General features: G+C 37.2%; 1 protein-coding gene across 16 annotated transcripts in view; it reads left to right on the top strand.

Annotated features, from left to right (window-relative positions):
* Window positions 1-18,088, top strand: part of LOC139137831 (kinesin-like protein KIF1A) — a 668,091-nt gene that overhangs the window by 98,850 nt on the left and 551,153 nt on the right. For all 16 annotated transcript variants that reach the window (XM_070706099.1, XM_070706106.1, XM_070706100.1 and 13 more), the window contains exons 5-7: window positions 2,670-2,769; window positions 9,545-9,789; window positions 10,409-10,598. In XM_070706099.1, coding sequence (XP_070562200.1) covers window positions 2,670-2,769; window positions 9,545-9,789; window positions 10,409-10,598 — 535 coding nt within the window. The remainder of the gene's footprint in view (window positions 1-2,669; window positions 2,770-9,544; window positions 9,790-10,408; window positions 10,599-18,088) is intronic.

Genomic DNA, 18,088 nt, shown 5'->3' on the forward strand with positions numbered 1-18,088 from the left:
AGGTTTGATCTATTTTCCCGATTTAGAACCATAACTTAGACATGCCTCATGTGTTTCAAATTGGGAAAAACAACATAGACCTATGTGCCCATAGATCTTAACATATACACTCCAGTGATACTTCTTAAAGACCACATTTACCTGCCCCATCAAGACTAATACTCCCCTATTTCAAGTGGGGACTATGTCATTGTCAATGACTTGTTACCCTATAGCATAACTATGGTAAAAGTTTAGTAAGTTTGGTTAATTAATTCTAATTTGCATATTTAATGAATTTTTGTAATAAGACTACCAGTATACTCAAGAACTTCTTAAGCAAATGTGATGGCCATACTTTTATCAGCTTGTAGAAACATAGTTAAGAAACAATTATTTTTAAAATAATGCTACACCATGAATACTGTTTTATGTGTGATTATTTTTTTTCAATAAAATAAAAAATGTGTTCAGTAGGTTTTCTCATAGGAGTGTACGTTAGCAGTAAGGGGTTCGTAAAGTTGTGTTTGCGGCGCCATCTAGTGGTCAGAACCAGTAAGGCCTTTCAACCTCGCTCTCATGCATCGAGCAGCCATACTTTCTGTGTGTCGCTACGAGATTCAGTTCCTGCTACGTCTATCTACTGTCACACCATTCGAGCCAGTACGACATTCGGTAAGAGGTTTATTTTTGTATCCGTATTTAGAGCATGTGTTAACTTTGCGTGTACCGATAATATCTGTGAGTGAATGAGACGTGAGAAGCTGTGTGCGGAAAGAAACGGCCTCGAAGGTTATCCAAAGCACGTCACTGATAAGTCGTGTCAAAACGTGTGGCAACATCTCACCACACATCGAGTATACAGTATGGGCCCTAATTATGGTCTACTTTAAAAAGAGTATCTAAATTTACGAGGGATTGACTGTAATCGTGTTTTCAATATTCACGGAGTTCATTCGAAAAATGTTAGTCGCGTGATGACGACGCCATTGTTTTACAATTAGGGCTTGGGGGTGCATTAAAAACAACCGTTCCCCTGATTTCTACCACACTTTGATTGAAATGATTCTTATAGTGGAAACTGAAAGTTCAACCCCAATTTGCAAGAATTTTTGGTTGTTTTTGGGCATTGTAACTTTTGTGGAGTACGAGTCAGGGGCCCCTGTAAGGTTGTGCCGTCACGGACATAGCGGAGTAAGCGAAATGTGGTGTTTACATGGTTCAAACTAGGATATATTTTCATTTTAGCATACCGAGTCTGAAAACAAATGACCCTCCTGGTTTCACTTTAGTCAATTACTATATCTTGTATTTTCACTGATATCGTGAAACTTGCCAAAATGTCCCGATAGAACTTGTAGACCACGCCGTTTTCCCGTTAAACACAATTCCCCGAATGGCGTCATTTGTTATGCCCGATCAGATTGAGCGTTCTTCCGCACGCTTTCCAATACATTCGACATTACATAACGGCGGTGCACGGACAGTGGGCTATCGCCACCGGAAATATTCACAATATAGCAAGGCATTTCTGTGTTCAAGATATGATGGTCGATGAATTTCATTCGGTTGTAAAACGAATTTTAAAATTACCCCTCTGTGTCATAGTGTGGCGTTCAAATTATGGCTAAACATTTCAGTTTGAAATGTTGAAAAATGAAGTATAGTCCACAGTTTGTTTCAACATATGCATATTTATTACTGGTATGTTATTTCATTTCAATAATTTAGCCCATCTTTAGTGTGTATTTTTTTATTTCTTTAGTCCATATTTGTTTAGCAGTGTTCTAAAATTTCTGAACAATTTGCAAATTATTCTGATGATATTTCAGATGCATATATTTGTGGTGATGATAACATAGTTCGTACTTTGTACAAAGATTGTAAATTTTGTGCATTCCAGCTGCAATTGAAACATCAACTGATAATGGTGTATTAGTTTCCTATTTGATTTATATGTCAGAATTGCACAAATCTGTGCTGAATTAGAATAATGACACTGATCAAGATTCCCATCTGATTTCAGTTTTACAGTGGCTATTGGGAGAATGTTGTTCGCAGAGGAAATGCATAATGTGCATTGAATGTAAAATCAAAATATTTAATATGAAATTTAAATCATTTTAGTGAATCATAGCTAGACAACCTATCTCTGACATATTTTTCTTTCTTTTGCAGTAATGGTATTCACTGTGTCTTTACTGCAGCTGCTAATTAAAAAAAGAGCCAAAATAAATCAGAATTCACACATTTAGTACACAGACATTTGACAACAACATCCTACAGTGACATTGACAATACATACTAACAAGCAGAGCTTGTTAGTTCTAGAATATACAGAATATTATCTCACATAGTGAGTGTCTGAATGTTATTCTGAATTGTATTCCAAAGCACACTCTGAAAGTACTCTTCTGAAAATTTCACATTCTTTGCCACTGCACCATCTCCCTAATACATACTGATGACCCACGGTGTCCACTCAAGTCTCACTTTGATTTCTAAACAATTTCAGTATTCTTCTCCTTCTTTTGGCCATTTTTGGTTATGGTCAAAACATCTGCAATATAGCTGCTTGTTGGAAAGGTTTCAGCTTTGTTCAAACTTGTGTAAATTCTGGCAAATGTGAGCACAATGTAGTTTATGCTGTTCTTTCTTAATTCTTAATGCAATTTGTTTGTCACCCGCAGATACAATGTTTGTATATTTGCGTATGGACAAACAGGAGCCGGGAAATCGTATACAATGATGGGAAAACAAGAACCAGATCAGCAAGGAATCATGCCTCAGGTAGGTTGGATGCAGCCTCACTTGGTATTGTGTCAAAGTTTTCCCTACTGGGTAGACACATTCCTATTTATATAGATTTGAAGTTTTGTTGATAAGGTGGAAAGGCTGTTTGTAATGGATTCTGATCAATGTTTGGTATGTTGCTAGCAGTTACAGTCAGTTAAAAGTTTTGTGTGAATGGTGAATTGACGGAACAACCTGATTACCTGTGGTAATTATTTTCCTCTCGGGCAAGTAAAAATGAAAATTAACATGTCCCACGGCTAGTAAGTTTGAAATTTTTTTTTGAGGCCTGCAGTTTGGGTTGACTTTTTGTGACGTGTATGCACCATATTTTTAGCTCCGCTGTCAGCGACGCGGAGCTTATCAAATAGGTTGATTATCCGTCGTTGTCCGGCGTCCGGCGTCCGTCGTCCGTCGTCCGTCGTCGTCCGTCGTCCGTCAACAATTGCCTTCTCCTCTGAAACCACAAGTCCAATTGCTTTGAAATTTTATATGCAGTTCACTTGGGGTGACCTCACTTCAGTTTGTTCAAATCATGGTGAAATTTGCATATTTGTATTTTTGGGGCATTTTTTGGTGTTTTTGGTAAAAAAATCTTCTTCTCTGAAACCGCTCGTCCGATTGCTTTGAAATTTGATATGCATTTTGCTTAGGATGACTTCAGTCAGATTTGTTCAAATGGTGGTGAAATTTGCATATTTGTATTTTTAAGGCAATTTTTGTCATTTTTGGTAAAAAAATCTTTAAAAATCTTCTTCTTCAAAGCTACTGGTCAGATAGCTTTTATATTTGGTACATATGTCCCTAGGGATGATCTATAACAGATTTGTTCAAATTCTGCAGAAATATGCAAATTTGCATTTTTAAGGCAATTTTTGCCATTTTTGGTCAAAAAATGTATTTCTCAAAAAGTACTGGTCTGATAGTTTTGAAATTTGGTATACAGGTTTCTATAGATGAACTTAGTAATATATATTGAATTTGTGATGAAATCTGCAATTTTGTATTTTTGGGGCAATTTTTGCCATTTTTGGTCAAAAAATGTGTATTTCCAAAACTACTCATCTGATAGCTTTGAAATTTGGTATAGAGGTTGCTACAGATGAACTAAATGATATTTGTGGAAATAATGATGAAATCTGCAATTTTGTAATTTTGGGGCAATTTTTGCCATTTTTGGTCAAAAAATGTTTTTCTCATAAAGTACTGGTCTGATAGCTTTGAAATTTGGTATACGGGTTTCTACAGATAAGCTTAGTAATATATATCGAATTTCTGATGAAATCTGTAATTTTGTATATTTTTGGCAATTTTTGCCATTTTTGTTCAAAAAATGTGTATTTCCAAAACTACGTATCTGATAGCTTTGAAATTTGGTATACAGGTTCCCATAGATGAACTTAATGATATTTATTGAAATAATGATGAAATCTGCAATTTTGAATTTTTGGGGCAATTTTTTTCCATTTTTGGTCAAAAAATGTGTTTCTCAAAAAGTACTGGTCTAACAGCTTTGAAATATGGTATACAGGTTTCTATAGATGAACCAAATTTAATCTTTTGAAATTATGATGAAATCTGCAATTTTTGTTTTTGGGGCAATGGTTGCCATTTTTGGTCAAAAAATTTTACTCTCAAAACACTACTCATCAGATAGCTTTGGTTGACATGTTCTTAGGGATGATCTGATGTGATATATTCAAACTATGATGAAATTTTCAATTGTTTATTTTTGCAGCTATTTTAGCCACTTTTTTCTGGCCTCTGCATTGAGCTATCAAAGATTTCCACCTTCTTCATCAACATGTATCAAAAATAGTTATTCTCTACATAAACACAGCGGAGCTATATCGGCCGCTAGGTCGCTTGTTCATTTTATTTGGTTATGGTACTTGTCATTTATTTCTGATTGACGGGTGCACGGAGTTCTACAAAGTACCCGTATCAGGCAGAAATCCGACCGGTCGCTTGCAAGAACGTCCAGACCCTGTGTACACTCATTCTAGTTTGCCACATGTAATGAAATGTGAGGAAAGTGTCATTGATTCTATTTTTGTTGGTGTTGTTGTTTTTGTTGGGTCTAAAGAATTGAAAATTTTGAGCTGTGAAATAATTTGATCATCACCAAAGGGCAAGATTTTAGCTACTATAGACTATAGTCTATAGAAGCTATTGGGATGGGTATCCTTCCGGCGACTGGCGTCAGTCTGTATGTATGTATATATGTATGTATGTATGTATGTATGTATGTATGTATGTATGTATGTATGTATGTCCATATGTGTGTCCGTTTGTGAGGCGTCCGTCCACTCAAATATCTTGAGAACCGCAGTACTTAACTTACTGATTTGATATTTGTTGTATAGATTAAAAATATGATTTTGAGAAACTATTTTATTTTAATTTTTTGATAATGTTGAAAATATGCAAGTTAGCGCCAAAAAGGCGTTTTTGGTAAAAAATCTTCTTCTTCATAACCGCTGGTTAGACAGCTTTGTTATTTAGTATACAGGTCCCTAGGGATAACCCAATTTAGATTTGTTCAAATTGTGATGAAATATGCAAATCTGTATTTTTAAGGAATTTTTTTGTCATTTTTAGCTACGATAGACTATAGTCTATAGAAGCTATTGGGATGGGTATCCGTCCGGCTTCCGTCGTCAGTCTGTATGTATGTATGTATGTATGTATGTATGTATGTATGTATGTATGTATGTATGTATGTATGTATGTATGTATGTATGTCCGTTTGTGAGGCGTCCATCCACTCAAATATCTTGAGAACTGCAGTACTTACTGATTTGATATTTGTTGTGTTGATAAAAAATATGATTTTTTGAGAAACTAATTTTTTTAATTTTTTGATATTGTTGAAAATAGGCAAATTAATGCCAAAAAAGGCGTTTTTGTTAAAAAATCTTCTTCTTCAAAACCGCTGGTTAGACTGCTTTGTTATTTGGTATACAGGTCCCTAGGGATAACCCAACTTAGATTTGTTCAAATTGTGATGAAATATGCAAATGTGTATTTTTAAGGAATTTTTTTGTCATTTTTGGTCAAAATTTGACTTACATTGTATGTAATTCTTGAACTGTATAAACCCTATCAATTCACCCAGAAAAAAATAATTAATATGATTTTAAATAATTGAATTAATTAGGAAATCATCAAAGCCAAAATAATGTTAGTGTGGAATTATCAGAAAGTTCAACTTTTTTTGACAGTTCATAGTGAAATGCTTACCACCTTTGAGGATTAAAACATATAAAGGCAACTTTCCTGAATCCCAACTTTGATATATTCTGAACCACCATTTATGTTATCTGAAAGAAATTGCTCATTATAGTTTGTCATGATAGGGTGGTCAAACAAATAGAGATAGAGAAAGTTCTAATTTCCATTTATGGTTGACTTGGTAAGGATAAAATAAGATTACTTTTTGAGGAAAAAAATAGAGTGGTCAATTAAAAGAGTGGTCAAAGTGATAGGGTTTTTACGGTAAAGCTGGGCTGTAAGATTCCTCGTGCTATTTATAGCAATTGTGCAATCTGTGTAAACAGTGCAATGAAAGTGTAACATGATTCCTTATAATGCTTTTGATGACCTTGAACTTCTTAAGTTACAAACATTTGTCTCTTCAGTGTGTTTTCTCTGAGTACGTACAGTCTCAACTTATTCAACAGAACTTACTTACAATGTTGATTTGAAAGTTAAAATGTGCTTGGTTAATATAATGAAAATACTGATATTAAAAGATAACCAGCTCAAGATTCTTTATAACCTGACAGATATGCTGTTTTATTATGATGTAAATCTTGATTTGAGCAAGTCTTGTTTACGTTAATGAGAATGTAATTAACTCTCGTTTATTTGCTATTATAGACTAATATAGTCTCATGAAATATGCAAATCTGTATTTTTACGGAATTTTTTTCCATTTTTGGTCAGGCCATCCTGAAATGAGCTATCAAAGATATCCACCTTCCTCATCAATACATGTGTCACAAAAGGTTATTCTCTACATACACAGCAGAGCTCTGTCAACTGTTGAGTCGCTTGTTTTTTCAAAACCGCGAGATGAAAACCGCTGGTCAGACAGCTTTAATATTTGGTTTACATGTCCCTAGGATGACCTTAGTGAGATCGTTTCATACAGTCAGGAAATACTTAATTTTGTATCCATGTCTATAGTAGCTTCAGGGACTTTGGCCCTATGTTTGGTCAAAACTTCATTTCATCAAAACCTCTTGTCTGACAGCTTTAATATTAGGTATACAGGTTCTTACAGATGAACTAAATATGATATATTGAATATATGACGAAATCTGCAATTTTGTATTTTTGCTGCAATTTTTGCCATTTTTGGTCAAAAATATGTTTCTCAAAAACTACTTGTCTGATGCCTTTGATATTTTGATATTTTGTATACTGGTTCCTAGGGGTTGTCTTAGTGTGATATTTATTGAAATTTGATGAAATCTTTAATTTTTAGCTCCCATAGCCATATGTATATATGGCAATGGAAGCTATTCTTATAGGCTAGGGAAATGTCTGTATGTATGTCTGTATGTCTGTATGTCTGTCCGTCAACATCAAAAACTCCAAAACCGCTGTACATTTCATCTTGATATTTGGTGTGTACATGGATGAAGGGCTGTAGATGAGATTTTGTTCAAATGAAGTTGTCATTGCCAAAAATATGCAAATTAAGTGAAAAAATGTAAAAACAGTCAAAATTGAAAAAACTCAATAACCACTGAGCAGATTACATGAAAAATTAGCATGTAAGTACTTTGGGCTGACATGAAATGATTGTGCACATCTTGGGTCAGTATCTTGGACTTGCTATTTTTCATGAATTTTTTTGTAATTTTCTCCCATTTTTGGTCAAAAAATCTCCTGCTCTGAAACCACAAGTCCGATTGATTTGAAACTTGGTATGGAAGTGCATAGGAGTGACCTTTCCCAAATTTGGGCAAATCGTGGTGAAATTTGCATATATTTAGTTTACACGTCCATAGACTCCCATGTATAAGGCAGATCTCCATAGACTCCCATGTATAAGGCCACGAAAAATAAAAATTTAGTTTCTCATTGTATTCATATTGCAAAAAGGATGCAGTGACACAATTTTTAGTCCCCACGGATGAAGTCCAGTGAGCTTATAGATTGGGTCATGTCCGTCTGTTCGTCCATCCGTGAGTCCATCCGTTCACGCAGATATCTCGGATATTTTGACAAAATGTCATGTGACCTTGATGACCTTTGATCTCAAATATACATATTTGTCCATACCTCAGTAACCACAAGTGCTACCACCCTTATATATGGTATGATGGGACACCTTATGACGCCACATATTGTACCTAATTAATTATGCACATATCTAATTTTGAGCGAGCCAATAGAGCTAGAGGTCTGATTTTTGGTATATAGGGATAACTTAGCAAAACAATTTTTTTGACAAAATGTCAGGTGACCTCGGTGACCTTTGACCTCAAATATACATATTTTTCCATAACTCGGTAACCACAAGTGCTACACCTTTCATGTTGTATGATTGGACACCTTATGACGCCACATACTGTACCTCAATAATTATGCGCATATCTCATTCTGAGCGAGCCAATAGAACTGGATGTCTGATTTTTGGTATATAGGGATAACTATAGGAGAGAAATTTTTTGACCAAATGTCATGTGACCTTGATGACCTTTTACCTAAAATATATGTTTATGTCAATAAATAAGTAACCACAAGTGCAGTAGGATGGGAGACCTTATGACAACACACGCTTTACCTCATTAATTATGTACACATCTAATTCTGGGCAAGCGAATAGAGCTAGAGATCTGATTTTTTGGCATATAGGGATTAATTAGCAAGATAATTTTTTTTTTTCAAAATGTCATGGGACCTCGATGACCTTTGACCTTGATTATACATATATATGCATATTTCAGTAACCACAAGTTCTATACCCTCCAATTTTGATAGGATATTAGACCTTAAGATTTCACATCTTGTACCTCATTTATAATGTGCATATGTATTTCTTGGCTGGCCAAAACTGCTAGAGGTCAGATCTTTTTTCCCGATTTAGAACCATAACTTAGACATGCCTCATGTGTTTCAAATTGGGAACAACGACATAGACCTATGTGCCCATAGATCTCAACATATACACTCCAGTGATACTTCTTAATGACCACATTTTCCTGCCCCATCAAGACTAATACTCCTATTACAAGTGGGGACTATGTCATTGTCAATGACTTGTTGAGCTAATGGTTGTATCACAGTATTCGATATATCTAATTCTGTATTTTTTCCATTTTATATTATGAATAATTACATTAAACATATTTCACTATCTCCAGTACATTATATTTAAGTATTTTCACTTCATGCACTTTATCCCTTTCACACATGTTCAAATGTCTGACCAGAGAACAAACACTAAATAGTCCAGGATGGGAGCTACAGTGTCATTGACGCTATTTTTGTATTTTTGGGTCAATTTTTGCCATATTTGGTCAAAATATTTGTTTCTCAAAAGTTACTCATCTGATAGCTTTGATATTTGGTTTACAGGTCCCTAGGATGACCTTAGTGAGATAATTTCATACAGTCAGGAAATACTTATTAATTTTGTATCCATGTCTATAGTAGCTTCAGGGACTTTTGGCCCAATGTTTAATGTTAGTCCTTTCAAATCTTTTTTCACTGTTTTACAATGAAGTACATGTAATTTTTACCGTCATACTTACAGCTGTGTGAGGAATTGTTCAAGAGAATTGGTAAAAGTGTCTGTGAAGATATGCTATTTTCAGTTGAAGTAAGTTACATGGAAATTTACTGTGAAAGAGTCAGAGATCTGCTGAATCCAAAGAACCAGAAAAACTTGCGAGTGCGAGAACATCCCCTCCTTGGTCCGTATGTGGAAGATCTTTCTAAGTTAGCAGTCACTTCATACAATGATATTCAAGATCTTATGGATGAAGGTAACAAGGCTAGGTGAGTTGAACTAAATGATATCTAACTTAATTGTGAAGAGTTTTTATTTAGTGATGTTTGGTGTAGCCACTGCTGTAGCTGCTGCATTATAGACATCAGCCGTGATTTCCTTGCAGACAACACTCATTGTAGCCGCTGCCTGAACCGTTGCATTATAGACATCAGCCTTGATTTCCTTGCAGACAACACTCATCGTAATGTCACTTGGTAAACTCAAAAGAAGCCAATGGCAAAATATCCCCTAAAAATGTTTGTAGATGCTCTGTTGACAATAAAAACTTAACATTTTCATTTTCATAAAAATCATCAAAAATCAATACAAGCCACTCAAGTTTATAGAGTGAATGCAATTTTTACATTCTGTTCATTCAATAACACAAAATCAAAACTTTAAATAGTGAAGAGTCTTAATGTAAAAGTAAAAAAGCGGGAAGTAATAGAATAATTAATTTTACATGATATAAAGTTGTATGCATTCACATTCACTGCCAAAGTCCGAGCAAATATAGGTTATAATGCACAGGTATGACGTTATTTGTTATTCGACATCACAATTGTATAGCATACACTTATATTCAAAACTGACTTTGATTACCTGTCTGCCCTTTTCTCTTTTCAGAACCGTCGCAGCAACAAATATGAACGAAACCAGTAGTAGATCTCATGCAGTATTTACAATTGTGTTTACCCAGAAAAGGCATGATTTGGAAACAGATCTGTTCACCGAAAAAGTCAGCAAAATTAGTCTAGTAGATTTAGCAGGAAGTGAACGGGCAGATTCTACTGGTGCGAAAGGTACAAGGCTTAAGGTATGGCATCTCACTCAATTTAATCATACAGAATCCGCCATCACATTCTGACTTTGCTATAGGGGAGGAGGTCATTTTCAAACAGGTGGTACCTCCCGCGGTGTCCGCGGTGTCCCTCTTACCCTGTCGGGACGTGAGGTAAAGCAGTTAGCGCCTTTTAATGAGTTCGCATGCATAAATTGTCCCGCAGAAAACCACACCGTTTAGCACGTCATTAAAGCTTGTGACGTAGTCTTCTGATCTTGCTGACAGTAACGCCGATGTGTGACAAGTCCAGCAAAGGAGCAAGGGCTCACACAGTCATCTGACAGTGTTCAACTTGTCATATCAGTAATGGCTTTTACCGGGGTCTGAAGAGGTCAACCGCAATTTAGGTTGAGTGACATTAGTGTCTATTGTTGAACGAATCAGATTGCATGCCCTCCTTGGATCCTTAAACGGTCATCTGGCAGTTCCTGAAATGTGTTCTATAATTAGAAATCACACTCGGGACTTTTCAATGCGTACTGTCTGTCGAAGTGACCTAGAAAAATTGCAACACACACGCACACAAAAATGTGCAAAAAAACTTTTGCAACAATGTAGCATTGCGTGTACAGATATGGTGATCCAAGGGCATGTGGAAGTCTTTAATGTAAATATTTTCAGTTCCACCATTAATGTGTATGCTGATTGGAAAGATGCACGCAGTTTTAAAATTGTACTATTTTCCAACTGTAACATCAGGCAGTTGATCATATTTCTAAAATAAAAATGACATCACTGATCACAAAGAAACGAGATGTTGAAAAGAATGAGACCATGGTATAACTTGACGTAAAAATGCTGGTAATGTAAGACTATGTTTTCTTTCTTATTGCTAAGGATCTATTTGTTGAACAATATTTAAGTTCTGAAGCAATAATAAACACTACAGCTTACATTAAATATGTTCCCCAGCGTCGGCTTTACCGGAAACGGCAGCATTTTGCGGTGGTTGTACGGGACGCTTCGGTGATACCATAGGCGGCCCATACATATTGATAAGCTTATTATTGAGTTTTTCTCAGTTTTCTCTGTCACTGTCAATCCCTCTCCTTTTCTTCATGCTCTGACTGATCGTAGTAAATAAAATAAATGGCTATATAGCCTAACCTATAGCCTCTTGGCTCTTTATTCATTTTACACTCCATTACAAGGACGTATATCTCTCATACACACATGCTGTAATTGATTAGTCAACACAACTAATTATGCTAATCCGTGGACTTATCAGAGGGTGGTCAACATCGGAAAGATAGTGATGTTAATGAAAAAGGAGAAGGTATGAAGATCTTGGGAAACGTGTCCCGAGGACGTCCGTAAACCTAGTGGACGCTTATATATTCATGATATGCGCAAACAAACACTGCTCATTATTCAAAAATAAACGGGAAGTTAGATCGAAAGGAACACTGGAAACGCTCATGCTTTTCGTTGCCAAGCGCCAAATTCTAACGTAACTAAGCAGACATGGTCCTGCTCCATGTAACAAATGCCACCCAAAAAGTATCGACCGACCAAGCAGAAAAAGATCGCCGGAGTAGCCGTTTCATGAGTTTTTCAACAAAATTATATAGATGAATGTTTCACGTCGTCGTTTTCTGGGAGTGTATATACCAAGTATAATATAAGTACAATGGTGACACATTAGCAGGAGCACACACTGGAGAATTTTGGCCAGCACTGTGAATTTTTTAAACCAGTCACCTTCATTTCTCTGCACTCGCTATTAACTCCATGTCTACCGGTAACATATCGTTATTTTCTGTCTCAAAGTACGTACCAGCAACAGGCCTTTGACGTCAAAGTCGGTTATTTTCCGGTGTACGGTAGCAACCAAGCTCATGACTAGAATGACTGTACCGCGTCAAAGAGTTAATGTCGCCGGTTACTTTTTTCGCATAGTAAAAGAGAGTTGGTCGCTACATAGAGCTAGTTTCTAGCTCCATGGTCGCTACTAGTCTAAGGAATTCATCGATTTTCAATCGTGCCTTATGCTGTTAGTGCACAAAATTCCCGAAAGAAGCGGCTCATGGGCTATAAAACTTCGTTTATACTGTAAGGCTAGCTTTGGGTCCATAGCTGTGGTGTTTTCGGACAGGATTTCTGCCTTTTACGGCTGGTTTTGACTTTAACGTCACCACCACAGCCATGGGAACGTCCATGTTCTGCCCGACAGCACGCTTGTTGCAACTTTGTTTGTCGATATTTCGAAAATTTTCCACCCAAATTGCCAACACTCATCGACAACATGGTTATTAGGGGCCTACCACTACCAGAAATCCGCTCGAAAATCACCAAGCTATCGCCGTTTTTCCAGCTTTTTCCGACATAGCTACTCGCAGATCGTTCTTTTTCTGGCGTACAAGCGATTGACGAGGCTCAGTGTAGCCCGTCACTAAAGTCACCTGAGCGGTGACCTCGCAACATCGAAACATAAAAACTGACATCACCGATGATGTCGGCCACTACGTTAAGAAGCCTGTGAGAATTTTTACCAGCACTGTGAATTTTTTAAACCAGTCACCGTCATTTCTATTCACTTGCTATTATCTCCATGTCTGCCGGTAACATATCGTTATGGAGAAGTTTAGTTACACGTAATTACGTTCCATCATCAGCTGATCAGTGATAACCATACGTCGCGTACGTGTAGAACATACGTTCGGAACGGCAAACAACACCTCTACACATACAAAATGTAGTCATAATTACGTGTAGTATTTTTTAGATATTCTTGATGATTTCCGCGAATTTAGACAAGAAACCTTGTAAACTATCATGGAAAGCATCTTTGATATCATAATATTTCGTAGAGTTTGCACCAGCGCAAGAAGTACTTGCTATATATGATTTCCTTACATGAACGAAATGTTGTTGTCTCATTCCACTTGTTATCTGACGCCGCCCCAAAGAGTTCTCCTAACCATATAAAAAACTGTATCAAAGAAAATCGGCTGATTTAATTCGAGGATACGAGCTAGAATATTCCTCATATAGAAATTAATGTTTCTTAAAACTTAAATGAATTTCCAATCTTTGTGAGAAAAAATACAGCAAAATTCTCGAGAACGCACACTCCTCAGCTAAACTGAAAGGCAGACCACCGTCCCTCCACCCACGGGCGGTGGGCAGACAAAACCTCAGCAACACCACCCGATTTAGAGAACCACGCTTAACCACACGAACTTTGACCCTAGTCAAAATCAGACTTGTCCCTGGGAAATATGTTTACAAGTTTGCCCACATATAAACAACGTAAAGGTCAAAGGTTTCAACTTCCGACTTCCTGCTTTACGGACGTCCTCATGCCATGAACTGCACGCAAGGCACTGGCAGGGTTTGCACTGTTCGCGACCATTTAAACGTTTGAAATCAGAGAAGCTGGCTCTCCTAGGCCATCGAAATACATTGGCTGCAGTAAATTTTCGATAAATGGTCATGACTGGCCGCAATTTGGTAATTTCTGGACACATTTCAGGAGAGCTTCTTACCTTCCCGTTTTAGTAACCATTCCTATCTTTCGCGATGTTGACCAACCCGTAAAATCCCTGATAAGTCCACGGATTAGCATAATTAGTTGTGTTGACTAATTAATTACAGCATGTGTGTATGAGAGATATACGTCCTTGTAATGGAGTGTAAAATAAATAAAGAGTCACAAGGTGGGTTTACACGTGTATTTTTTTAAACCTGAGGGAATCTGATTAGTCGTTCTGTAAATATTCCTTATCAGCGATCTAAGAGATCTCACGTTTACACGTCATACACAAGGTATGAATTTAGTTCGGGTCAAGCGCCCTCAGCGATATCTGGGCTAGAGAACAATCGCTTGCTTGCAATGGCGGACCCACACATCATGCAGCTGCTGTCTACGATCTTTTTGTGTTCTGTCAACCAATCGAGACGCCTTCGGCGAAGAAATTTACTAGAAGAGAACATTGTTGGCCTCGCCCCGTCTGATGTCGGTATCTATTTCATGTTAAGATCAGACTCTTATACGGAAAATTTAGACTGTCAAAGTTCGGGCCAATGCTACACTAGTAACACTGGATGTAATTTTCATGTACACGAATACACCACATAATGAGGCAATTGAATCAGTCGGCAGAGCATTAAATCAGGAAAGATCATCAAACAATTACATAATCAAGTAACCACCAACGAAATACATGATAGCTCTGCTAGAAATAATCTTAATAAACAACACATTTGAATTCAACGATGAATTCTACCGGCAAATATGGGGATGCTCTTATACGGAAATAATCTCGATGTGGTTGTTCGCAAGAAATTGCAGATATTACATTTCACGAGACAGAAATGAGAATAATACTGAAATGCAAACAACAAATACCGACCTGGCTGAGGTTCAGGGACGATGTTATTCTGATTTTCATCGGAACACAACACGAACTCAATGAATTTCATATCAAACATCAACAAAATGCATCCTACTTTAAAATTTTCGTTTGAAAGCTCCTCTCAAGAAATCACATATTTAGACCTATCTACAAAGGTCGTCGATACAACAAAGAGAATATTCTCGACATCAAGACACACACAAAACCAACAGATACTTTCCAGTTCTTACAAAGAAACTCATGCTATCCGGCAGCAACATTCAAAGGTCTGATCAAAGGTGAAACATTACGATACATCAGAACACGTAACAACGAAACCGATTTTACACAGAAAGTCACACAATTTAGTGAAAAAAAAAATAGTGAAAAATTACGAGACCGACAATATTTAAAAAACTGAAATAGAACGCATTATCAGAGAGACAGATCATAAAAGCAGGAAAAGACTGCTTGAACAACAAAAAGAATGAAATAACGCCACCAACAATACAGTAGTCTTCATAACAACGTATAGCCCGTACATCGCAACGACAAAAATCAAGCAAGCCCTGACATAAAACTGGAGTGAACTTGAAACAGACGAAACAATAAAAAACTGTTCCAAAACCAACCAATAATCGCATATAGAAGGAACAGAAATATAGGCGACACACTTATAGCGCCAGACTTCACAAAAAACTATAATAGCTCAAACTCAGGTTCACACGAACCCACACAAACACAACAGATCAAATAGTAGACATTCTAGCTTCCCTACCAAACGTAAATGGAGCAACATATTACCAAATAAAAACAATCAACATTCACACAACACGTCTCACCAATCAAAAATGAATTTTAAGCCACTGATGCAGAAAACTCTGTTTTCGAAACGTAGCGCCAAAGGATCGCAGTGTCACAGTAGTCTCTCCGCTCCAGTGCGGAGTAACATCAAGACACGTAGATTACGGGTACGCGTCGCCATGGCTAAGCAACATTTTACATAAAACAGCCAAACATGATATACACTTATATTGTACACAATATCATACACAAAACGCAAACAACCCAAATGTGAAAGATGTTAGGAGTTGCTTTCCCTCTACTACCAGTTGCTTTCCCTTTACTCCCTGCAACTCATCGTAAAATGGCATCGTTTTTCTAGCTCTGCCACCACGACGGTTGTTGTCGGACACGGACTTGAACTGAGTTCACAACCGTTTGATTTTTTGTGGCATTGTTCCGCTGTCCTCTCGAGTCCCTTCTCCCTGGCCTTGGCAGCGACGTCTTCATACACTTGCCGATCCCTCGACGTGCCCTCCATCATACGGATGACGTTTTCGTCTCTCCAGATTGAAATTAGTAGCCTGATCTCTTCCTGTGACCAATTGTTGCTGCGATCGCAAAGCTTCTTACTTGAATACCGTCCATTGTGGGAATGACCGAACCGAAGACAGGATATAGTTCGGCGTTTAGTTCGGTGTTCTGGTCACACGTGTAAATAGGCCATTGTTTAGTACGGAGCACCGAACCTGGACCAGCCCTCTGACACCGAATTAATTTAATTCTTTGTTAGTTCGGTGTTGTCTGTTCACACGTCCAACTGACACAGGTTTAAATTTATTCCGGTGTCAACTCCGGACTTAACTCTCACGTGTAAACCCCCCAACAGAGGCTAGGTTATGTTATATAAACCATTTATTTTATTTATTCCGATCATTCAGATTATGAAGAAAGAAGAGAAAATGATAGAGAAAACACTGTGAAAAACTCAGTAATACTTATTGGGTCGCCTCGGTGATACTTTAAATTTTGTCACCATTTGTCGTAATATATCAACTAAAAGCAAGTCTCGTTCCGTTGTTATCAGAATATTTAGCTTGCCTTATGTCTGATCGAGAGGAAGCATGCAAACAATATACTTCCTTTGGTCGTAAGATAATCTGGAAGGCCGTGTTCGGGCCCATTATTTCAGACAGAATAAATATGTATCGGAGCGTATTTGCAAGGGAATCTAAAAAAACGCAGTGCGTTTTTTTAGATACATAGGATTTTTTTTTGCCACATAGGATTCAGAAACGACCAGGAGCAGACAGAGAAAGACATCGAAGGACGATGAAGCGTTATTCAACATGATGAAATCAAATGCAAGTCCAGGGAGATCGGACACAGAAAAGCCCTTCACAGTATACATGTATAAATTGATTGAAACCTCCGGAAATTGAGCAAAATTCAAATAAAATGCTGAGTGGTACATATCAGAAAGCCATTTTATTGCAAAGTAAAAACGCAGCAAGATTACAGATCGTAGCTGTATGGCATAAACTCCGCAAATGTGGCATCGGGAGCATGTCAGCGTTCAAATTTTGCCCTAATAATGACATTACCCTGAAAACCGACGTTAAATACTTGTAGGCAAAGGATACGTATTAAACATGTTTGTCTACTGTTGATATCAGTCAGAAGACTCTGGTTCGGGTATACACCTGGTCGACTTTTTTGGATTGTTTACAGGGCAAGAATGTGTCCCCTTCTTTACACAAGACTTTGACTCTTTAGCATAAGAAAAGCTGTGAATGCTGATTACCATCAAAGAAGACTTGACTCTACCATATGGCACAAACTAAAATCTCTAAACATATGTAAATCACGCTCAACAAGACGTGGTACAACTGCTGGTACAAATCGTTACATTCCTGTTCATTTAACATCGAGATCATCTATCAGTCGATATCCGCAGAGAACTGTATGTTATCAGAACTTGATTAACGTTCAGTTGTGCAACAAATTTCCTTCTCAAAGCCACAAGAACGTTAACATTACAGCCTGCTTACTAAATCCATGTTCCATCAACAAGAAAACTACCCTAGTTCATGATTTTATTATCTCTCACAATCTTGACATTTTGATGCTAACTGAGACCTGGCTAAGTGGTGATTGTCTTGATGCTCCGGTCATAGCCGAGATCTTACCTCCCGCTTATAAAATACAGGAGAAGTCGAGGCAAGGTCGTGGTGGAGGTACAACCATTATTTACAAGGATAGTATTAGTGTTTCAAGGAGAAATCAAACAGCTACACTTGCTAAATCCTTTGAAGCTTTGTCTGTTGAGTTACGTATCATATA

This window comes from Ptychodera flava, chromosome 7, assembly GCF_041260155.1.
Source record: "Ptychodera flava strain L36383 chromosome 7, AS_Pfla_20210202, whole genome shotgun sequence".
NCBI classification, from domain to species: domain Eukaryota; kingdom Metazoa; phylum Hemichordata; class Enteropneusta; family Ptychoderidae; genus Ptychodera; species Ptychodera flava.